A 24,665-nucleotide genomic window follows, 5' to 3' on the forward strand; every position below is an offset into this window, starting at 1 on the left:
TTTTCATTGCGCGTAGTTTCGGTGATAGTGAACGGATTTTCATAATACTTGCGGGAGGAGATTGCTGGGACAATAGACTTTACCCCAAAATACATTCCGAGTAGTCGATGGTAAGTGTTGTAGGGTCCCTTTAAGGGGCCAAGAAATGGGGTTGGATCAAGGGAAGTTTGCGATTCCATAAGAGAGACAGGAAATCAAGGTGGGACTTCTTTCTTCGTTCCTCAAAGGAAGCAATATTATTAGCTAGCATTAGGTCGGAAGGGGAGTCTGTCTGTAAGTATTTACAATAGATAAACTGAATGGTCCACTGAATGTCACTTCTCACTACATTGCCAGCCCCAGTCCATTTCGTTTAGTTTACTTGAACTACGATATCTTCTCGAGTTTGCACCCTGATACAGGAGGTTCGTTTCCTGTCCCCGAGCGTTACCCCTACCATGCTTCACTCCAAGGCTCATTGAGCCAACCTAAGTTTTCTTTCCAGTGGTTTAGTAACGCGCCAAGTTTCTGTTCCATACATCATCACCAGCAGCACGCATTGGTTGTATATTATTCTTTTCAGTGACAGAGGTAGCTCACTTTTCATTATTTGCGAATGCTTGCCCAGGTGCACCCGAGCCCAAAACTATCCTGCGCCTGATTTGTTTCTTGTGGTTTGGGTCAGCACTGACAACTTGTCCAAGGTTTAGTTATGCTCTTCTACTTGTTCTAACGCTGTGTTACTGAAGCTCAAGAGGGCGCTTTAAGCACGTTCATTATCATTACATTAGATTTATTCATATTTATTTGCAGTCCGACGGCCATGCTTTCTGATTGTATTTCGCCAAGCATTTTTTGCAGTTGCTCTGTTGACTCAATGAGCAAGTCTAGCTATGTCATCTGCCAACCACAAATAGCTCAAGTACTCCTCGTTTATCCGTAACCCTGCATTGTCCCAGTCAAGCTTCCTAAATTCCCCCTCCAGACACAGTGTGAGCAGTTTAGCGAGATGGTATCTCCCTGTCGCACGCCCTTTTGGAGTGGGAACTTTTTCCTTTTACTGTGAAGGATTATCTTGCCCGTACAGCCCTTATATAGGTATGTTGTCTAGGAGTCTTATGCCGGTCTCCTTTATCCCCTGGTCTTTCAATGCTTCCAGCACTATTGCAGTGCTTACACAATTAAACACTTTTTCGTAGTCTATAAATGCCCTGTAAAGGGGCTTATCATACTCCAAGGATTTTTTTTATTACTTGATTGATGACATGGATGTGATCTATTGAGTATTGCTTTCTAAACTCAGCTTGTTCCCAGGGTTGTTGGATATCTAGGCCAGGGATTTATACAACCCCCCCCCCCCCCCCCCAAAAAAAAAGATTCCACAACCACGAGCCCCGTGCCCAGGGATTTCGCCCAACATCCCCCCAGGAGGATTTCAACACCCCCCTAAAATCAAAATTCTGGATATACCCCTTGTCCTTGACGTTGAATGACAAGCATCGGAACTTCCAGTAAGCAAATAAAACAACTGGTTTAATTGGACTAAACGCTGCGCATACAAATTCACATCTTCTTCCGTCGCGTTCCTTTTTGCCTCTGCCCGTCCGTCCTACACTTCCCTCGCTCTCGGCCAGAGCTCAGAGTCCGATCGCCGCTGGGCGGCGGGCTCTCCCTCTCTGTCTGGGTCATGAGGCCCGATTTGGGGGCTGTGCGCGAGACGTTGTGGACGGGCCACGTTTTCAGCTGGTCGGGAGGCCCCTATTTGGGGGCCGCTTTCGATGTCTTGCGCGGGAACTCCAGGGGCCGTATACTCAAGATCGTCTGGCGCTTCGTTCGCAACACATTCCCCCCCGAAATGACAATGTCATTTCTCTCAGTCTCTCATCTCGAGAGGGTAGAGCACTTGGATGGGGCGCCTGACTGTCGATCCCCCGGATACCCGCACCGTACAGGATCGCACTTTTCCGTCGCGGCCAGGGAAGGTGTGCTCAACCCGTCCCATTTTCCAAAGTTGTCTGGGCTGCAGGGACTCTTTCAGTAGCACCAAGTCCCCACTCTTCAGGTCCCTCGGTGTTCCTCGGTGAATTTTAGATCCCTGCAGTTCGTTCAGGTATTCTGATGCCCACCTCTTCCAGAAGTCGCTTAGCAGTTTGCTTCGACTGGTCAGCATTTGTTGCAGGTTGCCGCAAGACACTTCGGCGATCTCCTTGCGCTGTAGTCCTGGTAAAGATGTTAGCCGTTTTCCGGTCAAGAAGAAAGCCGGACAGAGGGCATCAGGCTCAGATGGTTAGGTGTAGACGTGGATCAATGGGCGGGAATTGAGCATGGCTTCCACTTCACTCAGCGTTGTCGTGAGTTGCTCGAAGGTGAGGTAACTAGTACCCAACGTCTTCTTTAGGGCTTGTTTAGTCAGGCCAACCAGGCGCTCGTAGAATCCACCCCACCACGGTGCACGCTCCACGATGAATTTCCATTCAACACGGGTGTTTGCGATAAAGCTCCTCACATCGTCGTTTCGTATGACCCTCCATAGCATAGCTAGGTCCTTGCTGGTTTTCTTGAAGGTGAGGGCGTTGTCACTGTAAACGGTACTTGGTACACCGCGGCGGGCAATGAATCGTCTGAAGGCGAGAAGAAAGAAGACCGCTGACATATCGCTGACCAACTCAAGATGTACTGCTCGCGTGACACCGCAGGTGAACAGCGCAATGTAGCACTTTGTCGTAGTGGCACCCTTGACCAGCAGTGGCCCTGCGAAATCAACACCTGTCACCTCGAAGGGAGCTGCCTCAGAGATGCGATCGGCTGGAAGCGGCGCGGTAACCTGAGTGGCCGGCCGTGAGCTAAAGCGCTGGCATGTTATGCATTCCCTCAGTGTCTTCTTAACGAGTGGCCGCGCTCCAACCACCCAGTACCTTTCTCTGAGCTGCACCAACGTATCACGGATGCCTCCGTGAAGCACTTGACGGTGGCACTGGACGACCATCTGTTTTGCGAGGCAGCTCCGTTTAGGCAGTATAATAGGGTGCTTTGCGTTGTAGTCGAGTTGACTTCGTTGTAGTCTTCCATCGACTCTGAGAAGACCATTGTCATCCATCATAAGGGACACGTTCTTTAAGGGTGAGTCTGTAGGCATTTTTCTTTGGTTTTTGAGAGAATCGATTTCTCTTGGGAATCCTTTTCTTTGTTCTTGAAGGACCCAGTACTGTTCAGCCCGGTCCAACTCTTGTGCTGTCAGTGGTCCAGGTTCGTTATTTTCTCTCTTGGCTTTGCCAACAAAACGAAGCACCCATGCAGTGATTCTCAGTATCCTCGTTAACGAACTGTAGTTCCGCGCGTCAATAATGGCCTCTGTAGTCGGTGGGGATGACGTCGTCGGTAATACATTCGCTTGCTTTTTCTGCTCAAGCTCTGAGTCACTGAACACAAAGTCGAGAACATCATGAGGCCACTCGCTCTCCCCTAGGCATATCCAGGACGGTCCTGCCCACCACAGTTTCGTCGTTGTCAAGTGGGCCACCGGCAGCCCGCGAGTCAGGAGATCCGCTGGGTTGTCCTTTCCAGGGCAGTGCCTCCATGAAAGATCGCCGGTCAGTGTTTGGATCTCGACGACTCGGTTGCGCACAAACTGCTGCCAGCGGTCCGCGTTCCCGAAAATCCAGTGTAAGGCAATGGTGGAGTCTGTCCACAGGTAGGCCGTTGCCGGTCGCTCGTCCAGAGTGTTAAGGATGTAGCGGCACAACCTTGCTGCGAGAAGACACGCCATCAGTTCCAGTCGCGCCAGGGTCAACTCTTTCACTGGGGCGACACGTGATTTGCTCATCACGATGGTTGACATGGTACCTTCGTCGTTAGTGACTGTGATGTAAGCCACTGTTCCGTAGGCGGCTGGGCTGGCATCTGCGAAGACATGTAATGATACCGATGTTTGTTGTCCTGAGATGTCCGCTCCGTAAAACCGCGGCACCTGGATTTCAGGGAGGTGTCGTAGTTCTTGGATCCACACGTCCCAAGCGTCAGCAATGGCACTCGGCAAAGGGTCGTCCCACTGGATACACTGGCGCCACAGCTGCTGGAAGAGTATCTTGGCACGTACGATGAAGGGTGACAACCAGCCAAGCGGGTCGAATATCCGTGCCGTTGTTTGCAGCATTGAACGCTTAGTGCTGCACCCAGATATGGCGTTGTCCAAGCAAGGCGAAAATGCAAGTACGTCCGTTATTGGATCCCACGTCAGTCCCAGGACCTTCAGCACACCGGACAGATACCCGAGCGGCTTAGATCCACGAGAATCTTCTTCAAACTGCGAACGAAGCCTTTCGTTGTTGGATGACCATTTGTGGAGCTTCATGGAGGCGTCAGTGAACATCTCGTTAGCATCGTTGTAGAGTTTCAAGGCCGCTTCCTCGTCGTTGGCTCCCGTTAGGAGGTCATCCACATAGAGGCTGCGTCTCAATTGATGTGCAGTGAGGGGAAACTGCTCCTCGCAGCCACTCAGGTGGTGCTGTAAAGTGGCCGACAAGAGAAATGGGCTTGCCGTCGTCCCAAATGGAACACGTGTCATTCTCCAAGTGTCAACCGGAGGCATTGTGTTGCCAGGCTGGGGTGTCTCACGGAACCACATAAATCGGAGGGCATTTCGGTCGTCTTTCCTCACGCCTATTTGCAGGAAAGCTTGTTCAATATCCACGACGAGAGCTATTCGATGTCTGCGGAAGTTGAGTAGCAGTCCGACAAGGTCGGCCGTCAAGTTCGGCCCAGTCTCTAGGTTTTCGTTGAGGGACTTCGAGTTCTTGTGGTGTGATGAGGCATCAAATACTATTCGGAGTTTTGTGGACTCACGAATCACTGCCTGGTGTGGCATGTAGTAGACGTTCGGCCCATCGTCCACTTCTCCTTCGACGCGTTCTACAATGCCTTGAGCAATGTATTGTCTGATGACCGCATCATATTCTTCAAGCAGCTCTGGCGACTTCAAGAGCCTGTTTGTTAACTGCTGCAGCCTTTTCGTAGCGATTTCCTTGTTGTCGTCAAGAGATATCTCCGTTTTCCAAGGCAGTGCCACTTCGTACCGGCCGTCGACCTTCGTTAATGTCTGTTCGAATACCTCAATCGCAGCGCATTCGCCTGGCTTGCATTCTTCCTTGTCAGTGATTCCGATGGATTCCAAGGTCCAAAATTTGCTCAGGACATCTGCCGTCTTGTCTTCAACGACCGATGTCCGCAAAGTAACAGTCTCAGTACACTGGTTCTGCTGAGATGTCCCTTCTATTGGACCCTGCACGCTCCAACCGAACACCGTCTCAACAGCCCTCAGACTTTCGCCGAGTTTTCTCGTTCGGCCAGTTGTGAGGCCCCAGATGTACTCGGAGCCGATGAGTAAACCAATGTCCTCAGGAGCGTCGCCGTTGGCGAGGTCAGCGATGTCGCAGTCAAGGTGTCCAAGCTCATGCGCGACTGACTGTGGCGGAGCCGGTATTTTATGGTCGCAAATTACGTCGGTTTCCAGCACCTCCAACTTGAACCGGCGTCCCTGTTTTGTGTTCAGCGTCACCGTTACTCGCTGGAACATCTTTTCTTCTTGACGACCGCCGAACACGCCAACAGTCAATCTTTCGTTTCCCACGACTTGACATCCGAGCCTTTTCGATGTGGCAGACGTTATAAACGAGCGTTGGCTTCCTCCATCAAAGAGCGTGCGGATTTCAGCGTTGTAAGTTTCTCCGCTGCACATAACCTTCGCCGTTGGAAGCAAGACGACCGTCGTCTTAGCTGCAGGCACCCCATCATGGGTTACGGTTCCTAGGCTCACGTGCGAGTTGTTGACAGGCTCCGTTGATTCGAGCGACTTTCTCGCTGTATACGTTGGATCGCACATGGTGGTGGCATGCTTCTTGTTGCATTTCATGCATTTTACGTTCACACGGCATGCGCGTGCTTGGTGCTTCCCCGTCGTGCAACGAAAGCATCGTCCGGCAGAAAGCAACATCCTCTTCTTTTCCTCGATAGACTTTCCAGAGCTGCAGTTCTGGGTGGAATGCGCGTTGTCGTCGCAGAAAAAGCAGCATTCTTGACGTGCACTCTGGGTCAACGTTGAAATGGAGGATGCATGCCTCTGAGGTCGCTGTTCAGGTTGTTTCTGGCGATCTTTTTGCTCATGCTTCACTTCCTGCCTTACGTCCATGCGACGGAGAGCAGCCAGGTTCTCCCGACTTTCCACTTCTACTCTCAAAAAGGCCAGAAGCCGACAAAAAGACGTCACGGTACCTTTTTGCGAGTCAGTGGTAGTCTCGGGCACACCCTCAGTGTGAGGCGTTTGTCGGCTGTAGTGGCCGTCGTTCGATGTGTCGAGGACGCGTTTCCGACTATAATCGAGCAGTAGGTCCCCTGGCAACGCCCTCTGTGCGATGGGTAGCAACATAGAACTGAAGGTCTCCAGCTTGTGCCCGAGTGTCTCCAGGCCTCTGATGTGGGCTGCCAGGGTGTCGTGCAGTCGACGCAGTCCGCGCACGTCTTCCGACGAACGAACAGGCTTCAAATCAATCAGCTTTTTGAAGTGCTCTTGGATGAGGAGTTCCTCGCTTCCGAATCGTTTTTTTAGTAGTTGCACGGCATCGTTGTAGCAACGAGCTGTCGGTGGAAGTCCAGCGATGGCGGTGGCAGCATCTCCAGTGACGGACGCCCTGAGGAAGTTGTACTTGTCGATAGATGAAAGGTCTTCATTTTTGTCGACAACTTCCTCGAAGAGCTCCCAAAAGTGCTGCCACTCGTTGCTTCGTCCGCTGAACTTGATCAGCTCTAGCTTTGGCAACTTGATCTTCGACCGTTGCGTTTGCTCTGTGCTGACCACCTCGTTGATGACCGTTGATGGGGCAGCACTCGGCACTGAGTCGCCGTCTATGCGTTGCTGGAGTCTTGTGAGGCACGATAAGATGCGGTCGTTGTAGTCCAGCACCTGCGCGCACTCGTCCTCGAAGTCTTCATCTGGCACGAGCGTCTCGATTTTGTTGTCGAGGGTCTCCAGGTTTTTCGTTACTTTTTTCAGCCGAGTGTGCAGAACTGCAGCTTCGCTTCCTGGGAGGTCCCTCTGCATAGCATCTTGGCACTCGTTCAATATCCGGGTGACTTGAGAGCGGAGAGCGGCACGTTTTCTGAGGCAGCGTTCCATGGCGTTGATCTTACCGGAAGGTCCGATGTCGTTCGTTGGCGGAGCGTCCAAGTCGTTGTGGAGACACGCAGTCTTTTGAAGCCAATAATTGGACGACTCCCGGGTTTCGGCACCAAAGTTTTTGTCCTTGACGTTGAATGACAAGCATCGGAACTTCCAGTAAGCAAATAAAACAACTGGTTTAATTGGACTAAACGCTGCGCATACAAATTCACATCTTCTTCCGTCGCGTTCCTTTTTGCCTCTGCCCGTCCGTCCTACACTTCCCTCGCTCTCGGCCAGGGCTCAGAGTCCGATCGCCGCCGGGCGGCGGGCTCTCCCTCTCTGTCTGGGTCATGAGGCCCGATTTGGGGGCTGTGCGCGAGACGTTGTGTTTAGGCGACGGGCCACGTTTTCAGCTGGTCGGGAGGCCCCTATTTGGGGGCCGCTCTCGATGTCTTGCGCGGGAACTCCAGGGGCCGTATACTCAAGATCGTCTGGCGCTTCGTTCGCGACACCCCTGATATAGGCTGTCGCTTATGCAGTTAAATATTACCTTGGTAATAGTTAACTAAGAGTAGGCTGATGGGTCTGTAATTCTTAATATCTTTGGTATCTCCCTTCCTGTGATTCAGAATTACGTTGGCGTTTTTAGAGGCTACATGCACCTTTAAAGTCCTTATTTGGAAAATAGGTAAGCAAGCTTTCGTAGTACAATGTCTTCTTTCTCCTTTAAAGGATCCACGGTTATGCCATCGTCACCTGCAGCATTTCCTCTTTTCATGTCCTTAAAGGTGACATGAAGAGAAAACACAAGTTTGGTTCATTCAAAAGAGTATCTCGTTAGAATCATACTGACACCACTTTTAACGTAAACTTCGCTCAAATAAGCTACATAGTTAGGAAAAAAAGGGAATGGCTATGCAACCCACTAGCTCATTTCCCACAACAGAACCTATGATGTCATACCAGCCAGCTCTGGGAGGGCGGCAAAAGCAAACGCAAATTAGGCAGAGCTTATAAGCTTGCCGAACGAGCTATTTGCGCTTAAATTTAGGGAACATTCTTTTTAAAGCCGTAAGAATGGTGGGACAAACAGTGGAAGTTATGAAAGCATACGTAAACATAGAAGTACCGATGCGTACTACTGTTGGTACTGCGCACACTATGCTTGGTTTAGCTGCATAGGACTGTGGGGCTTTGGGGTTGTCTCAGACGACACTGGCCAATTGATGCAAGCAACAGTGTCTTACGTGACCATATTTGTCGAGTGAGCACTGTGTTTCACGAAGCAATTATTTTCTACCTGATCAAAAACAAGCCAGGTTTAAACACGGTCAAAAACAAACCTAAGGCAGAAAACGGCTTGGCACGGTATGGTGGCACCACCTAGGTTCACTAACGGTAAACAAAGCTTCCCAAACGGCTGCAGAGCGGTTGGTTCCTCTGGTGTCATTGCAGACCACGAAAACGCACGATTTAGCGGGAAAATCAAAATTTTAACTTGAATTAATTAATTTCTCAGTGAAATAAAGCATCGTTTGCATTCGGAAAAGCGCGGGGGGCACTATAAAACACGAAATATTTCGAATAACACAAACTTGTATTTTGTCTTCGTGGCTCCTTTAAAGGAGCCACGAAGACAAAATACAAGTTGGGTTTATTAGAAAGACTGCTTCGTCCCGATGACAATGATACCAATATCATTGCAATCTTCAAACAAATAACGGAGATATTAAAGAAAACGTGTGAAGCAGTCGCGACCCCCTAGCCAATTTCCCGCAAATTTTCTATGACGTCATGGAACCTTGTTTGTGCGATTGGCAGCCGCCTAACTGACCTGTCGCGACGACACGACTGGACGTCTGTAATGGGGCCTCTAGTTCCATTTGACCGCATCACTTGAATGCTAACGTGCAGTTAACGCACTGAAAATTGTTTTATTGTTGGCCCGTATGACGTCATTCTTGCTCATAACACGTCACTGTGGCGCAAAATTTGAAAGTTTTTAAATACTTCTTGCTTTTTTTTCGTTAAAAAAACATCTTTTGTGGCTGTAATGGAACTGAGTGAGATACTGAATCCTAGTTCTTTCAAATTAAACGAAGTTGTATTTTCTCTTCATGGCTCCTTTAAGGGACTTCTCTATGTCCTCTTTACTTACTAGTGGGTCATTGCTAGCTAAGCTTGCAGGCTCAGTAGTTTCCTCTGGTCCAATGCCGCTGGTGTATAGTCTGGTGTAGAATCATTCCGCCTCATTTATTACCTCGTCCATTTTGTGCGTAATGTTACCTTGTTTGTAGCCGAGTGCATACAATCTATCTTTCCCAATGGCTAGCTTCTTTTTAGTTGATTTCAAGCTTCGTCCTCTCTCCAGAGTTTCCTCAATCACTGCCATGTTGTACACACAGATGTCGTTTGTTTTACTTCTGTTAATAAATTTTGACAGCTATGCCAATTCAGTTTAGTCCAACGCAATCGACAGTTTCATGTTCTTACGTTTCGATATAAGTTCCTTCGTTTTCTGAGATAGTTTGCTAGATTGCTTCTTTCACGTGACAGTTTTTTACACTTTTACATCCCCCTGCACTTTCTCGTCTCCCTAACACTTCCCTCTCCTGTTTTCTCGTGGTAAACAGTGAAAGCCCCAGGACTAACAGGAACGGCCCTCAACGAGGTTAACTGCATACTTATGTAGTTTATACTGCTGCTAAAGAAATCTTGCCTGATCTAATTACAACTTGGGCTGTAACGTCCAAGTATCAATTAACAAGGAGTCTCCCCTGGGAACTACTTGTTAATTTATATATACCTCATTTAAAAATTTATACTTCACCTCCAGGTTTGGAGTGATACCTGGTTTGGAAAAAATACCATTCTGGATACACAAGGGGGACTAAACTGGATAGGTGGATCCATATTAGGAAGGTTCTCTGGGACACAAACAGCACTCCTTCACCAGAACAGCTTATGGCCACCCTGGTGTGGTACTAGGCCACAATCTCCTCCCATTTCAACAAGCCAACTCTGGGCCCTCAGTCCTCAACAGCTGCAGAGCACCTGACCATGGCAGCAGCTGGACCAGCAACGCAGCTGAGAACCTTTGGGTCCAGACAGGGAAACATCTGGAATTGGAACCTGGCAACATTCACTGCACAAACTCTGTCTAGCGAGAAGGGCTCAGCTGTGCTATCAGAGGAGCTCTCGGGCATTAACTGGGATATCATAGAACTAGGCAAGGTTAGAAGAACAGGCGAAGGTTTCATGGAGTTGACGTGTGGGCACATTCTGTGCTACCAAGGGCATTGAGAAAGGAGGGTGCAAGGGGTTTGATTCTTGATCTTCACAGAGATAGCATGGAATGTGGAGGAATTCTTCAGCACTAACAAAAAAGTCGCAGCCATCGTGATTAGGCTGCACAGGAAGTGCAGGTTAAAGATAGTACAAGTCTATGCAACAACCTTTAGCTATGATGATGAGACTGTAGACACTTTTTACAAATGCAATGAATCAGCAGTTAATGAGGGAATACCTCAGTTCACACGGAGGCTTCGATGCAAAAGTAGGTGAGAAGTAAGTTGACGTATGGACAGTGGGAAACCTTGGAATAGGTTGTCAGAATAATTGATTGATAATGAGGTTTAATTCTCCAACGCTGCACAGGTGATGAGGCGCACCATAGTGGAGGGCTCCGGATTAATTTTGACCACCTGGGGATCTTTTACATGCGCCGAAATCTCGAACACATGGGCGCTGTCACCTTTCGCCTCCATCCGAAAAGTGGCTGCCACGGCTGGGAATCAAACAGGTAGTCAGAATAGCCAAGGTGACACGGGCTGCATTTGTAGAGGAAATAACCTGAACATAACGAATACATTCTTCCACAAATGAAGGAATAGGAAATAGACATGGAAAAGACCCAATGGTATAACTAAAACAAAATCCACTTCAATCTAAGTGACACTCCAGGTACTGTGCATGATGTTGTAGTGCTAGGTGAGGTGAAGAGCAGCGATCACATGTTGGTGGGATGCAGAATAAGGCTAGGCCTCAAAAAGGAAAGGATGAAACTACCAGAGTAGGAAACCAACTGTGCAGTCAGTAAGAGATAGGGTGCAAGAATTTTGAATGACATTACAGAGAGAAAGAAGATCGGACGGGCATACTAAGTGACAACCTAAGTGTTTGTTTCAGCAAGACGCTTGGACAAGCTCCACCAATCCCGTTTCCCCATGCATTTGCAATTTGTAATGCCACATATCGTAGCGCAGGAAAGTGTGCGGGATGTTGGCACCTGTTTGTGTGCTTTTGGCATTTTCTGTGTTAATAAGCACCTGCTGCTGCTGCGAGTGTCATATTTGTATTCATGACACTCTAATCTACCAATTTAGGCAAAACTTGGTTTTACAAATTAACCCTCCTGCAAAGGCATAAAAATAATTCTCATATCTGACATTCAAATGTAAATTCCTTTCTGAAAACCTCATCATATACCTTGGACTTTGGCTTTAAACGAGTCAGTTACAACTTCTGCTTGTATACCAAAAGGATGCTTCTATGTCAGATGAATGATGTCGACAAGCAACTTCAATGCTGGGGTCATAAATGCATTACTATTAGGATTTATCACCCAGAGTTTTTGAGCAAGCTGCACCCACTTTGCACACCTCAGCAATGACTGCAACACAAATATAGAAAAACTATTGATATCACAATGCTAGTTAAGGAGCATCAAGCTTTAATTTGTTACACCTAAGAAAGGTGCCTGTGAAGTATCTGTGAAGTTAGTTGACACGACTTTTTGAAAATCAGTATAAGCAACATACTGCTAACATTCACATTGCCAGTAAATGCAGATTAATGCAAAATATTTAACTGCCCCATCAGCTAATCCCATTCGAACAACAAGTACCTGTTTTTTTACTATCTTTTTTGCCTTTTGCACGAAGCGCTAAGCCATGCGTGCACAACGCAGCTAAGATTCAAACCAGTCAGCGTTTGAATCTCAGCTGAAATCTTAGGGTTTGAACATGTTCATAGCTAGAAAAAGTTACAAAGTGTAGCTGCAATACAGAATGTTGGCCAGAGCGTTTTCTTACTTCCCTGATAAGCAACTTCAATGCTGGGGTCATAAATGCATTACTATTAGGATTTATCACCCAGAGTTTTTGAGCAAGCTGCACCCACTTTGCACACCTCAGCAATGACTGCAACACAAATATAGAAAAACTATTGATATCACAATGCTAGTTAAGGAGCATCAAGCTTTAATTTGTTACACCTAAGAAAGGTGCCTGTGAAGTATCTGTGAAGTTAGTTGACACGACTTTTTGAAAATCAGTATAAGCAACATACTGCTAACATTCACATTGCCAGTAAATGCAGATTAATGCAAAATATTTAACTGCCCCATCAGCTAATCCCATTCGAACAACAAGTACCTGTTTTTTACTATCTTTTTTGCCTTTTGCACGAAGCGCTAAGCCATGCGTGCACAACGCAGCTAAGATTCAAACCAGTCAGCGTTTGAATCTCAGCTGAAATCTTAGGGTTTGAACATGTTCATAGCTAGAAAAAGTTACAAAGTGTAGCTGCAATACAGAATGTTGGCCAGAGCGTTTTCTTACTTCCCTGATATACAGGTTCACTGATGTCATCGAAAAACTGTATGCCAAAATAGCCAGCTGTAACAAATTGAACCTAAAAAAGCAAAAATACTTCAGGGCTCACTGCTAGTTGAAAAAAAAAAAAAAAAAAAACTAGACAAGTCACTAGAGAATGCCAAAACAAGGAATCAAGAGGTGAAATTGTGCTGCATAGTAAAATGGGAGAAGGAAGATCACAGGATGTAGCTAACTAGCCACAATGCTAACTCCCAAAACATATGTGAGGTCTATTTATTATTATTCAGAGGCTTAAAATCTGGAGCTACTTCAAATGCTGCAAACTAGGAACAAACCACCAAAGCTGGATGTGATCCGGTGTATTCAGCATGGTATGGCCGATAGCACTGATTCAATCAAAATTGATTCAATATAACCAAAACTGACTGCACTAACCCCCACCACACCAAATTTGTATTGCTAAAACGAGAAAAATTTCCAAAATTGTTTTCATTAGCTGTCACATTTTAGTTATGGTAATAAATTTATTATCGCATTTTTGGGTTCTTCAGCACGTCTGCTTTTATTGTGTGCACAAGTGAAGGTCAGAATTCATTCTAAACAATGTGGCTCAGTGGCTAAGGCGTTGCGCTACTGAGCACAAAGTCGCGGGTTCGATTCCCGGCCGCGGCGGCCGCTTTTCTGATGGAGGCGAGAAGCAAGAACGCCCGTGTGTACGACATTTCGGCGCACGTTAAAGAACCCCAGGTGGTCAAAATTAACCCGGAGCCCTCCACTACGGCGCGCCTCATCGCCTGCGTTGCGTCGGCGCATTAAACCCTACAATCATCACAAACAATGTTCATAGAACAAATGTGAAACATTACATGCAAACTTATTTTTTGTTGGTACCTTTTCCTGTGCTCCAACATAAAATGCTAAAAAAATGCTCTCGTGTGATATTCAGTTTGAATGTACATAGACGTAGAATCACTGGAGCCTTAACGCAAGCCTCCTCTATCTGGGCTTGAAAGAGACACCAAAGGCTGAACAACTAAAAGATCATATCTTTTTGAGCTCTTTTGGCTTTGTTCAACAACAAACAATGTTCTGTTTGTTTAGAAATCAAAAATCAAAACAGGAGTTCTCCCCCTCTGAGTTCATTTTTTTGTGATGTTTAAGAGCACATATGAACGCATGAATGCACTTGCACACCAAGGTGAAGCATTTGACCAAAATCGAAGCGCAAAACCTTCCACCGGTGGTAGTGAGACAACCTATTTAACAATGTTTACTAGGCAAAGTTTGTGCATTTAAACAACATATGCTTAGCAGCAGTTCTATAACATACATTTATTTTATGGACAGAAGCCCATACACAAACTTCACTTCACCATTCATGGTTGCGATGGCGCAAATAGTAGTGCACAGAAATGCGTGGGGCAGCAATACCCATTTTCCCACTTTAGGCCTTCTGTGCGTCAATAAAAGAGTGTTCCTGCTACAAGTGGTATATTTATATTCATGGCACTCTAATCTACCGATATAGCAACTTGTTTTCACAGATCAGTGACACCTGAATGAAGTCCGATGGAGCCCAATTTTTTCTGCATGAAACGCAAGCCTCTGCTGCTTCAAGCACCACAACACAATGCAGCCATTTTCAAAAGTCAATAAAACTTGCTTTTGTGTCCATGTGCCCAATGTTCGCAGTGTGAATTTTATTTTTGCGATAACGGTGCACCATTTGTGAGCTGTTGAGAAAGGTGGGCACATAATAATGCAGCCACTCTTCCACGAATTCCAGGCAAGGAAACAGTCTCTCTGGACTACTCTTCAAGACGCAGGCAAATTTTGCGCAAAACCCCAGGATAGGCGAGACCTGTCCGCAGCATAAAAAGGGGACAAGTATAACAGCAGTGATGCATCTGCTGTGGACTGGCATGAAAGTGTCTAGAATATTACCCCGTCATCTGTATCCGTATATTCACAGTATATCCTGTATATTTCTTTCAAGCCTGCACAGGTGGGTAGAACTAACTTGCAACGCAAGTTCCTGTATGCCACTAAAATTGAAAGAACTTCGGCACTGCCACACGATTGTGACATTTTGTTTCCTCATTGGTGCCGAACCAGCGTTTCCTACATGGTGCAGGATGTCAGTGAACACTGTAATGAGCTGTGTCCTCAACCTAAAATTATCTAAAAAGTGCCGAAAAGCCCATAGTTCCGGAAATGACAGGTGCAGGTGTGATGTACAAAAACATTTCACTTGCACATAGAAGGGCATTTGACCAACAAGAAATAAGAAAAAAAATGAAAGCTACATGGGCCCACACCCTGGTGTAGAAAGCCCGAGACTTCACCGAGGCACACGATGGTGCCAAACAGTTAACTTTTTTTTAGCAGCACCATGTTCAAAGCAAACTACTAGACGACTTACGATGTATGCAGGAACTACGCACGCTCACTACGTACATCCACAGGATTCACTGGGTGACATTTCTGGCACAGGTTTAGCAATGCATCTCTTTTGTTCGGAACACTTTTTCGTCGTCAAAACGGTACAGCTGCAGGTTGTGACCATAAATATTCTAATAGTAAATATTTGGGACAAGTTAAGCTTACCCCATTTTTATAAACACCATCCGGGGTGTATACACCTGGAAATGTGGGCTTAATGTAAAAAAAAAGAGAGAGAGAAAAGAATCCAGAGTGCCAATCCTAATAAAGCAAAAGTAGACACGTTTCTCATGAGCTCTTGGAGTCTGGGGATTTTAGATTGGAGACTAAAGGCTGCACAGCCTTAGTGCATATGCAGGAAACTAAGTTAACAGGCCACGCCATGTTGCACTTTGTACTAAGTTTCGGGCTTTTCTCCACATCTTGTTTGTAATGTTTAGCACAGAAAGATATGACATGAGGGAAGAGCACCCTTGTGTGGGTAAAGTTAATGCGTCATAAGCAACGAAAGCTTTTTCGAAAGCAGACGTGTGCATGGGCTCGCCCCATGCCCAGGCTGCATTGTTTTGCTCAGGCTTGCTGAGAAGTATTCATAGCCTGGGCCTGGACCAGAACCTTAACATAGCAAACCGATTGCAACTGCAGCCCATGAACCAGCCCCCAGCACTCATTCCAAAACCGGGAAAACCACCGAACATTGAGAACCTGCGGCCCATCTCGCTAACATCATGTGTGGGGAAGGTCCTAGAGCACGTGCTGGCGAACAGGTGGCAGGACTTCCTCGAAGAAGAGGGGCTGTATCCGGACTCGATGATCGGGTTCAGGAGAGGCTTGGGCACCCAAGACACGATGCTACAACTGAAGAAAGAAATCATCGAGGACAATACAAGGGACAGCAAGGTGGTAGTGGGCCTAGACCTGCAGAGCGCCTTCGACCGAGTAAGGCACTCGGCCATCCTGGCGCAAGTGTCAAGGCTCAGCATGGGAGAGCGGAGTTACAAATACATCAAGGACTTCCTGTCGGGCCGCAAGATCGAGCTGCACACGGGAGAGATAGATTTACCAGAACGAGACGTAGGCAGCGTGGGCACACCTCAAGGGTCGGTGATCTCACCGCTGCTCTTTAATATTGTCATGATCCGAGTCGCCGAAGCGGTGTCGAGCGTCGAAGGTGTTCGACACACCATTTATGCAGACGACATCACCCTATGGACGGCCGGTAGCACAGACGCAGGTATTGAGAGAAGGCTGCAGAAGGCGATCTTGGCCATCGAAGACCGGTTGGACGGAACGGGTCTGCAGTGTTCGCCGTCCAAGTCAGAGCTCCTGGTATACTCGCCTCGCAAGGTGGGTCGGCAGCCGCTGCCCGCAAGGGAGTGTGATCGCCTGGAGCTGATCACAGACAGGCCAGCGAATTCCCGGAGTGCCGGAGATCAGGGTGCTGGGCATGCTTATCAACGGCAACGGTAACAAGGAGAACCTGATGAAGAAACTGGCGACCAAAACGGCAAGTACCCTGCGGCTGCTCCAGCGCGTATCGACCAAAAAGACGGGCATGCGCGAAGAGGGGCTCGTGAGACTGGTGCAGTCTTTCGCGATCAGCCACGTGGCATACACGGCGGCGTACCACAAATGGACACATACCGACAAAGCCAAGGTAGACTTTATGATCCGAAGAATGTATAAACGGGCACTAGGTCTAAACGAATCGACGAACACCGAACGACTGCTGCAACTGGGCGTCCACAACACAGTGGATGAGCTCATCGAGGCCCAGCTAGAAGCACAATGAGAACGACTGGCAGCGACCAAGACGGGTAGAGCCATCCTCGATACCCTGGGCTACGGCTACCAGATTACGGGGAGGCAACTCCAAGACCTAGACGAAAAGGTGCGGGAGAACGTGCGGGTGAGTCCCATTCCAAAGAACATGCACTCAGAACGCAATCAAGAACGAAGACGCGCAAGGGCAAAATACATGATCGAGCAGTACAGTAACGACCCGAGAACACGGTACGTCGATGCGGCAGACTATGGCCAAGGCAGGTATGCAATGATAACCATAAACGCAAGAACAGGAAGGGTGGCCAAGTCAGCGAGTGCGAAGTGCAAGAACGCCACCGAGGCAGAAGAGATCGCCATAGCCCTGGCGATGTCCGAAGCCACTTGCGACACGATCCTGAGCGACTCGCAAGAGGCCGTCCGCAACCTGGCGAATGGCCGAGTGAGTGGCAAGGCAGCCAAGATCATCGAGAAAACGGGTGTCCAAGAAGAAAGAAGAGTAGAAATCAGATGGATCCCGGCGCACGCGGGCGAATGCTCACCGTACACAGCGAACCACAATGAGACGGCCCACAGGGAGGCGCGCGCTATAACACACCGCGCCCGTAGTGTGGGGAGGCGTCCCGAGTGGGCATGGTGGGTGGAGACTAAAGACAGACCCAGGGGTTACGGCGAAGCACTCAAGAACATGCGGCTGATGAGAAGAGCGTATCCGCCGCCCCACCGGGCGCTGGGTCGCGAAGAGGCAACGTATCTCAGAAGGCTACAGACGGCATCAGTCACGTCACCGGCAGCGCTACACCACATGTATCCCGACGAATACCCCAATGCCCAATGCAGCATATGTAAGAAAGGCCGGCCAACCGGTGGCACGTCATGTGGGATTGTGCTTCCGACCAAGACGGCGCAAGTTTTGAAGAATACCCGGCGGACCTCCAAAGAGCCATTGAGTCAAGCAACAAGACGGATCAAGCATGGGCCATCCAGCAGGTCTTCATTGCGCTCGAAAGGCACGGGCTCCGCAAAGGGGCTAGCGCTTAGTAGGGCCGCAAAGAAGATGCGACGGTGGGCCACGTCAGGGCGGGAGTCGTAACAGACCCAAGCCCACTGCAGGTTTTATTGAAATAAAGTCATTTCCAGTGTAGTCGAGTCCTTTATTTGGCACCACTTCTCCACTCCCCCTTGCCGCCACTGAGGGATCTTTCACACGTTTTATACCTCTCGCCCCCACCAATGCCTCTTTCACAAACTGCACAGTCGGCTGGTAACGGCACTAGCGCAGTCATCAGCAACTTTCCCACTTGGAACACCCACGTGAGCAAATAATTCTGTTTCAGACTGCAGGAATTTCGGAGAGGCATTTTTGCCGGTTTTTTTACACTACATTTCACAGGACAAGTCTGTTGTGCTGGTGGGAGATTTCAATGTGGGGGTCTCGCGGCCCAATGCGACCTGTCTGCTGCCCTCCGTGGTCGAGCCATTAGTTTTGGTGTGTTAAACAGACAGAAAGATGCCTACGACGCTAGAAGGAAACGGATAACCCCATGTTTGTCCACTAGAGAAAACTCGAGTCCTTTCAAGTTTCATTGAATTAGCTAGGAAGTATACGCTCATTCGCAAAGTACAAACACGTGTTTTGTTTCTTGCACTCCTTGGACTGTGCCCAGCTTCGCTGGTACTAAATTTCTTTCATGACCCTGTAGACAAAGCAGACAAGTAAAACATAATGTGACGATACACGGTAACTTTTTCCTCCAGTTCAGACAGCTCTGAAATATCCCACAGGTAGAACAGGTTTCTTTTATTTCAACTCCTCAGTGGTCATTTCAAGAATGGTTGGCGTCCACATGCAAAATATGTGCTGATTGATAGAATACACATCATTAAAGCAGCAGTGGTAATTCTGGCCAGCTTCCCCAGTATACAATGTCACCAGCTGCCTGTGCCACCCTGCTGGTTAGCCAGAGCTGGGCCTGCCAGAGTGGTGGCCACAGAACAGGTCTGGGCAGTCCAGCACCATATGCCGGACATTATTCAGCTGACTGACAGCATTGCCACTGGTCTGGGAAATATGGCATGTACTAATGTACTAATGTGCCGTGCTGCTTCGTGTTGGTCTGTAAACAGCACCAGGTGGTGGACTGTTGGGTTTTCCTTTCGGTAGTGTTCGAGAAGGCCCCAATATGTGCTGGGTATCGCCTTAGTGTCTTGGGTTGCCAGTGTTGGCAAGGCAGTGGCAGAGGTGCCCCTGTGTGTGTGCCCGCAGGCTCCAGCGTGAGCCACTTGGTTTCCCTGTGCTGAAGCTGAACCAGCTGCTACAAGACAATGTGGGTGTCTTGTAGCAGCTGGTGATGTGACATAAATGCGTGTGGTGTGGCGCTGTTTGTTGACCATCCCCTTTCAACAACTGAAGAAGGCAGAAGAAATAAAATTAATTCTCGGCCTGAGGATCTTGAGAGTACCTTTGTGAGAAATCAACTTCCCTTTCATATTTTGGGGGTTTTTCGTGTCGTGTCTACCCCTGGGCTCTAAGGTGTCGTAGTGGAGGGCTACGGATTGATTTAGACTACCAGGGGTCTCCAGCACATAAGAGTTTCATAATATATAGACTAGAGGGAAATCTGTCACGCCAATTGCCTGTTGTCTGGGTGCCGCTATAGTAGCTAGCAACATTCTTTGCCTGCTTGGCCTTACTAGCCACACGGATTTGTTTCACTCTTGAAGCCAAAATCAACAAAGGGGATAACACTTTCTTTCTTGTCCATCTTGCATGACTCTTCTAGATAATCCCCAATGAATGCATCTTTTGGAGCTCCTATTTAATAACTTAAACTTAAGCTATAAAATATACACCGTAAACACCATTTAAAATGATCGTTTACAATATTATTGTTGTTTTTTTGTTGCCACAGACAACTTTCGAGCTTGTTAGCGAGCCATGCCAATGACAAGTGGAATGTGCCTATCCAGTGCACGACAGCACACTCGCCACAGCGCGGCTTGCCTAGATGCTAGTGCCAGATTTCCTTCTAGTATACATTAGTATGAAACTCTATGCTCTAGCATGCCCTGAAATATTAAAACACAGTGTTTTTGTTTTTCTCTTCCACTGGAAAACTGCCTTATTAGCTGGGATTGAACCTGTATTTTTGGGCTCACCAGCAACACCTTAGCCATAGAGCCACCGCAGTGGGTTTCTAATGCCTTTTGCTTGGTAATAAGTATGGCTATAACATGTACACTTTCGAAATGGAATACATATAGCAATAATAGAGTATAGATAGAAGAAAATGAAAAACTGAAGAACGATAAAATTTCACTGGCGTTGGAGACAAATGTTGGGAATTACTTAACAAAGCACAACTCTTAAAATTCGGTTAGAACAATGATCTGCGGCATCAACCACAGTTTTGAAACGCTGCATCAATCAGAACTATATGGTTTAAATTTAGTATCTTGATCCGGTCAAACACATGGTTAGAGGGTGTGGAATTTTTTGCATGAACAGGTTTAGGTACCAATACTCACTTTGTATATTTTGAAAGCTTGTCTGCTGTGGAGTGCATTCATAGCAAAATGAAAATGTAACAAGCATGTCAATTCATTCAAGGAACCATGTCAAGAAAATAGCACAAATACCCAAAGCAGGCCTGCTATGCAGAGAAAATATTAATTCTGACACAAAATATGAAAACAAAACTTAAGCGCCACTGGTTTCATTACGCAGGAATATTGGACGTGCCTGAAAACTGATGCCATGGACCAGCGTTGCAGAATTACCACTCCGGAATTGGAATGACTCCGGATTCATTCCACCTTCTCGAGATGACAGAATGGAATGGGAATGGAATTACCCGCGTTTTGCCCGGGATGGGATGCGAATGGAATGAGGATTTTTAGATGACGGTGTCACCATTGCTGGTCCCTTCCGGCTACTTAATTAGTCTGAGGCGACGACTGTGCCGGTATATCTCAAAGGGAGCACCGGCGACGAAAAGGAGAACACATACCCGGCATCTCGAGTAACTGAATCCGCGCAGCCTGCCGCAGCGCGTGAAATTAAACTTTCAGCGGCGCAAGCGCGTCTGTCTGGTGGCTCCATTTGGTCGGCTCTTCGTGCTTCGGCAGGCTTTGAGGCATAGTTTTCTCTGTATAACTGTCCATGGCGCCGATAGAAGACCGGCGTCTCTCCCAGTGGCAGGCTCCGTGTGGCCAGGCCAGCAGGCGTGGAATAGCATCGAAAAGCAGGCAAAGGGAAGGGGGGGGGGGGCGGGATACGAACGGCGGGCATCTGAGGCCATGGTGTTCCTCCCCGCAAGTGATGCTGCGAAATCTTGGAGCTAATAATATAAAGCTTTCGCGCATGAAACCATGAAACACAAAACAACGAGCCTGCTTGGCGTTCTCCTCCCACCCTCTGTACCCGGCACGCAATGAAATTGTAAGACAACCTAAGTAGGCATCTCGCGGGAATACGGCGCTAACCTGTCGACCGTCTGTTCGTGTGTTGCAGCGGGGCCTTGGGAATACAGCAAATCAAAACCAGGGCAGCAAAAAGAATATTGTGGGTGAGGGATTTGCGTAGCCCGCACCCGCCGTAAGCGTAAGAAGCGAGCTGCAGATATGCTACTGAGCTTTCTACCTCCATGCTTTGCTACGGCGGCTATGAAAGTGGGCAGCTGGATATACGATTACACTAGATATTACATAATACAATACAAAACCCACAGCCACCGAAAGGCGTTTGTTTCTAACAGTTCCGGCTCCAATAGCGTCCTTTTTTGCGAGTGCTTTGATAGCAATCAGCAGTGCGACACCATGCTTTGCTTCGAACCGAATGTGGGGCCCTCTCCTTTAGTTAAGCCAAACTTGGTCGTGGTTTGGTTGCTGATCTTCCATGCACAGGGCCTATGCACCTGGGTACAAATATACCTGATTACTGAAGCCTTTCGTCAGCTTGAAAGTTGGAGCATCGCCACTATACAGGTAGGGAGGTCTCATTTCAAAATTTTGATCATGCCCTCGTGCATATAGGTTGCGCATTCATGGAAACAAACTGCCTGACCTCTATTTTGTCAGGGCTCCCATCACGATATGGTTGTCGCTTTAAATGAGGGGGTCATAAATAATGTCCTGTACTGAATGGATTGGGCTGAGGTAGTGCCAGGGCAATAAACAAGCGCAATGGAGGTGAACATGGAAGCAGTGGCGAATTTCCTACGGTGAATGCAAAAACTGTTAACGGTGTTCCGTGACGCTACACTCCTCTCTCTCGTGTTGGTAGAGTAGCATTAGTGCTCAATGCTGTAAATTCACTTGAAATCATTCAAGTAAGCATTTCGAATACATGTACATGTGAGCAAGCTCCGGGCGAAATGCCTGTGAGTGTGAGTTATCCACAGCATGGTGATTACGCTGGTATGACGGTACGCAAAGCAGATAGCAAGACAGCACGCCACAGACTGTGCAACAAAACGGAAAAGGCAGACATCAACGTAATAGCTGCATCATCTCTCATTGCGCAAGAAACCGTTAAAACATGCTAACATGCAAATACTATGACAAGTTGTGGGATCCGGCTACTTATTATGCAAAAAGGGGCAGTGTGACACTGCCCATTTTTAAAGCGAAAGATTTTTTTAGCGGGTTGTTGGTTGTAGGGTTTAACGTGCCGACGCAACAAAGGCGATGAGGCGCGCCGTAGTGGAGGGCTCCGGATTAATTTTGACCACCTATGAATCTTTAACACGTGCCGAAATCTCGTATACACGGGCGCTTTTGCTTTTTTGGTCGCGACCAGCCAATGGTGGCGTGGTGCCGGCCACGTTTCGCGCAGCCTGCAATTTACCTGCCCTGGATATTATGCCTGCTGAATTGCATTTAGTGATTAATGTCTTCAAAAAACAACAAAACACAGCACTGATCCGGGAATAGGGTTACCACCTGCCCAGTTTTGGACCGGCCCGACCAGTTTTTGTAGACAGCGGACCGGTTGCCGGTTTGTACCTAAAACCGGCCGTCATTGGCTGTTTTCTGGCCATCGTGCCACGATTATTTCTTTTTTGGCACTTTATAAGCATCAATTCATTAATTACTTCAATAAATGTGTCGAGAAGCTGCGCAAAGACACGCAAGCAGAGAAAATGCACGGGTGAGTGCACTCCCTAAGATGGAGGGGGACCAAAGGAAGGAACAACAAGACGAAATGCCACCGCCGTGGTGAGCAAGTGCAGTTACTTTTCAGCGCAGCACATTCAGAGCAATAACCAAAATCTCAATCAATTTTAGTACAAACGTCACGTTGATTTCTTTCTACGAAAACGCTACAAAAAATGCCATTGCACGTCAAAAAAGACATGGCTTATTTTTTTCAACCCAAATTCAACCTTATATATACCACGCCTCCCCCTCTCCCCCCCCCCCGAAGGACCAGTTTTTTTTTTCTTCTTTCGGGGAAAGGTGGCAACCGTAAGCGGGAAAGGTAAAATGCCGGCTGCCGGCACAACATCCACACCCTTCCAGTGGTATGTCCCACATACCTGGAGGGGATCGGCTAGCACGTTCTGTACTAGGAGCGACATAATAACGCTGGTAACAGGACAGGTCACTGGTTTTTCATAAAAGAAATCACGAGAAAGAAGTTGCGCTTCGTCTATAAACGCACATTTGAATTAGACGGCGCGGAATTTCGCGGCACGCAGAGAATCTTGGCTGGACAACGAGATACTCACCAATGGCTAGTCCGACTGGTCCCATGAGCACAGCAGCTGCCATGGCGCTCGCACCCGTGATAAGACCTCCTTTAGCTGAGTTCTTGAACGTGACTCGCAATTTTTCCTCGTCCGAAACCATGCACAGAACGTCCAACATTTCTTCCTTTCTGACGGGCATAGCGGCTGGCGACGCGATCACGAAGCAACAAGTTTCGTGCACATAAGCTTCAGTTCGGTTGCGAGTGAGACAGAAAATTGTAACTAAACGCCTCCGGGCGCTCTCAGCATTGTTACGACGCAGCGTGAAATAATGCGTCGTTTAACGCTTTTCCAGGATGTTAGTGCAACGTGGCACAACGAAAATAAACTTCTCCAAGGCCGATGCTCCTCATCTGCACAGAAAGAGCAGCAGGGAGGAAGCCTTACTTAACTCGACTCAGAGGATGGGAAGAGCGCTTTTGAAAAAAATAAACAAAACAAACTGTTACTGGCCGCTGAGAAAAATTTACCCCTTCCCTGCTACTGCTCTCCGAAGTAAACAAACGCCATGTGACACCTATGAAGTCACATGGTCCAACGCCACCCATGGTCACATCATCAACAGCGCCGTCTGCTAGCAAAGGATCGCAAAAGTTAACTTTAAAAATGCAATAAAAGCACTTCCTGAACGTCAGGTGAAGAACCACACAAAAAAAAATCGACGCAGGAATCGAGTGATCAAGGCTGCCGGGGCATAAATTGTAAAAAAAACTCTTGGCGAGCACAGGTCGCAAGTCGCTTTGGCGTGGGTCATAGCACAGAATATGTTTTTAGTATGAAACTATATGTTTCATAATATATGTTGTCTTATGTTCATACTATATGAAACTATGTGTTTCATAGTCTGTTTTTTTTATAGAGTCTCTTACAATCTGGAAGAAACTCTATGGCGTGGGCTGATATGGATGGAGGTCCTCTGTGTGATGGTGGGGATTACAG

The 24,665-nt window shown here is 47.7% G+C and overlaps 1 protein-coding gene across 1 annotated transcript in view; it reads right to left on the bottom strand.

Moving 5' to 3' along the window:
- Window positions 1-24,241, bottom strand: part of LOC144155523 (protein C19orf12 homolog) — a 29,121-nt gene extending 4,880 nt beyond the window's left edge. The window contains exon 1 of the mRNA XM_077687025.1: window positions 23,706-24,241. Coding sequence (XP_077543151.1) covers window positions 23,706-23,865 — 160 coding nt within the window. The 5' untranslated portion in view covers window positions 23,866-24,241. The remainder of the gene's footprint in view (window positions 1-23,705) is intronic.
- Between the last annotated feature and the right edge of the window lie 424 nt (window positions 24,242-24,665).

This window comes from Haemaphysalis longicornis, unplaced genomic scaffold (assembly GCF_048455015.1).
Source record: "Haemaphysalis longicornis isolate Haplotype H1 unplaced genomic scaffold, Haemaphysalis longicornis Haplotype H1 scaffold_1, whole genome shotgun sequence".
Lineage (NCBI taxonomy): Eukaryota > Metazoa > Arthropoda > Arachnida > Ixodida > Ixodidae > Haemaphysalis > Haemaphysalis longicornis.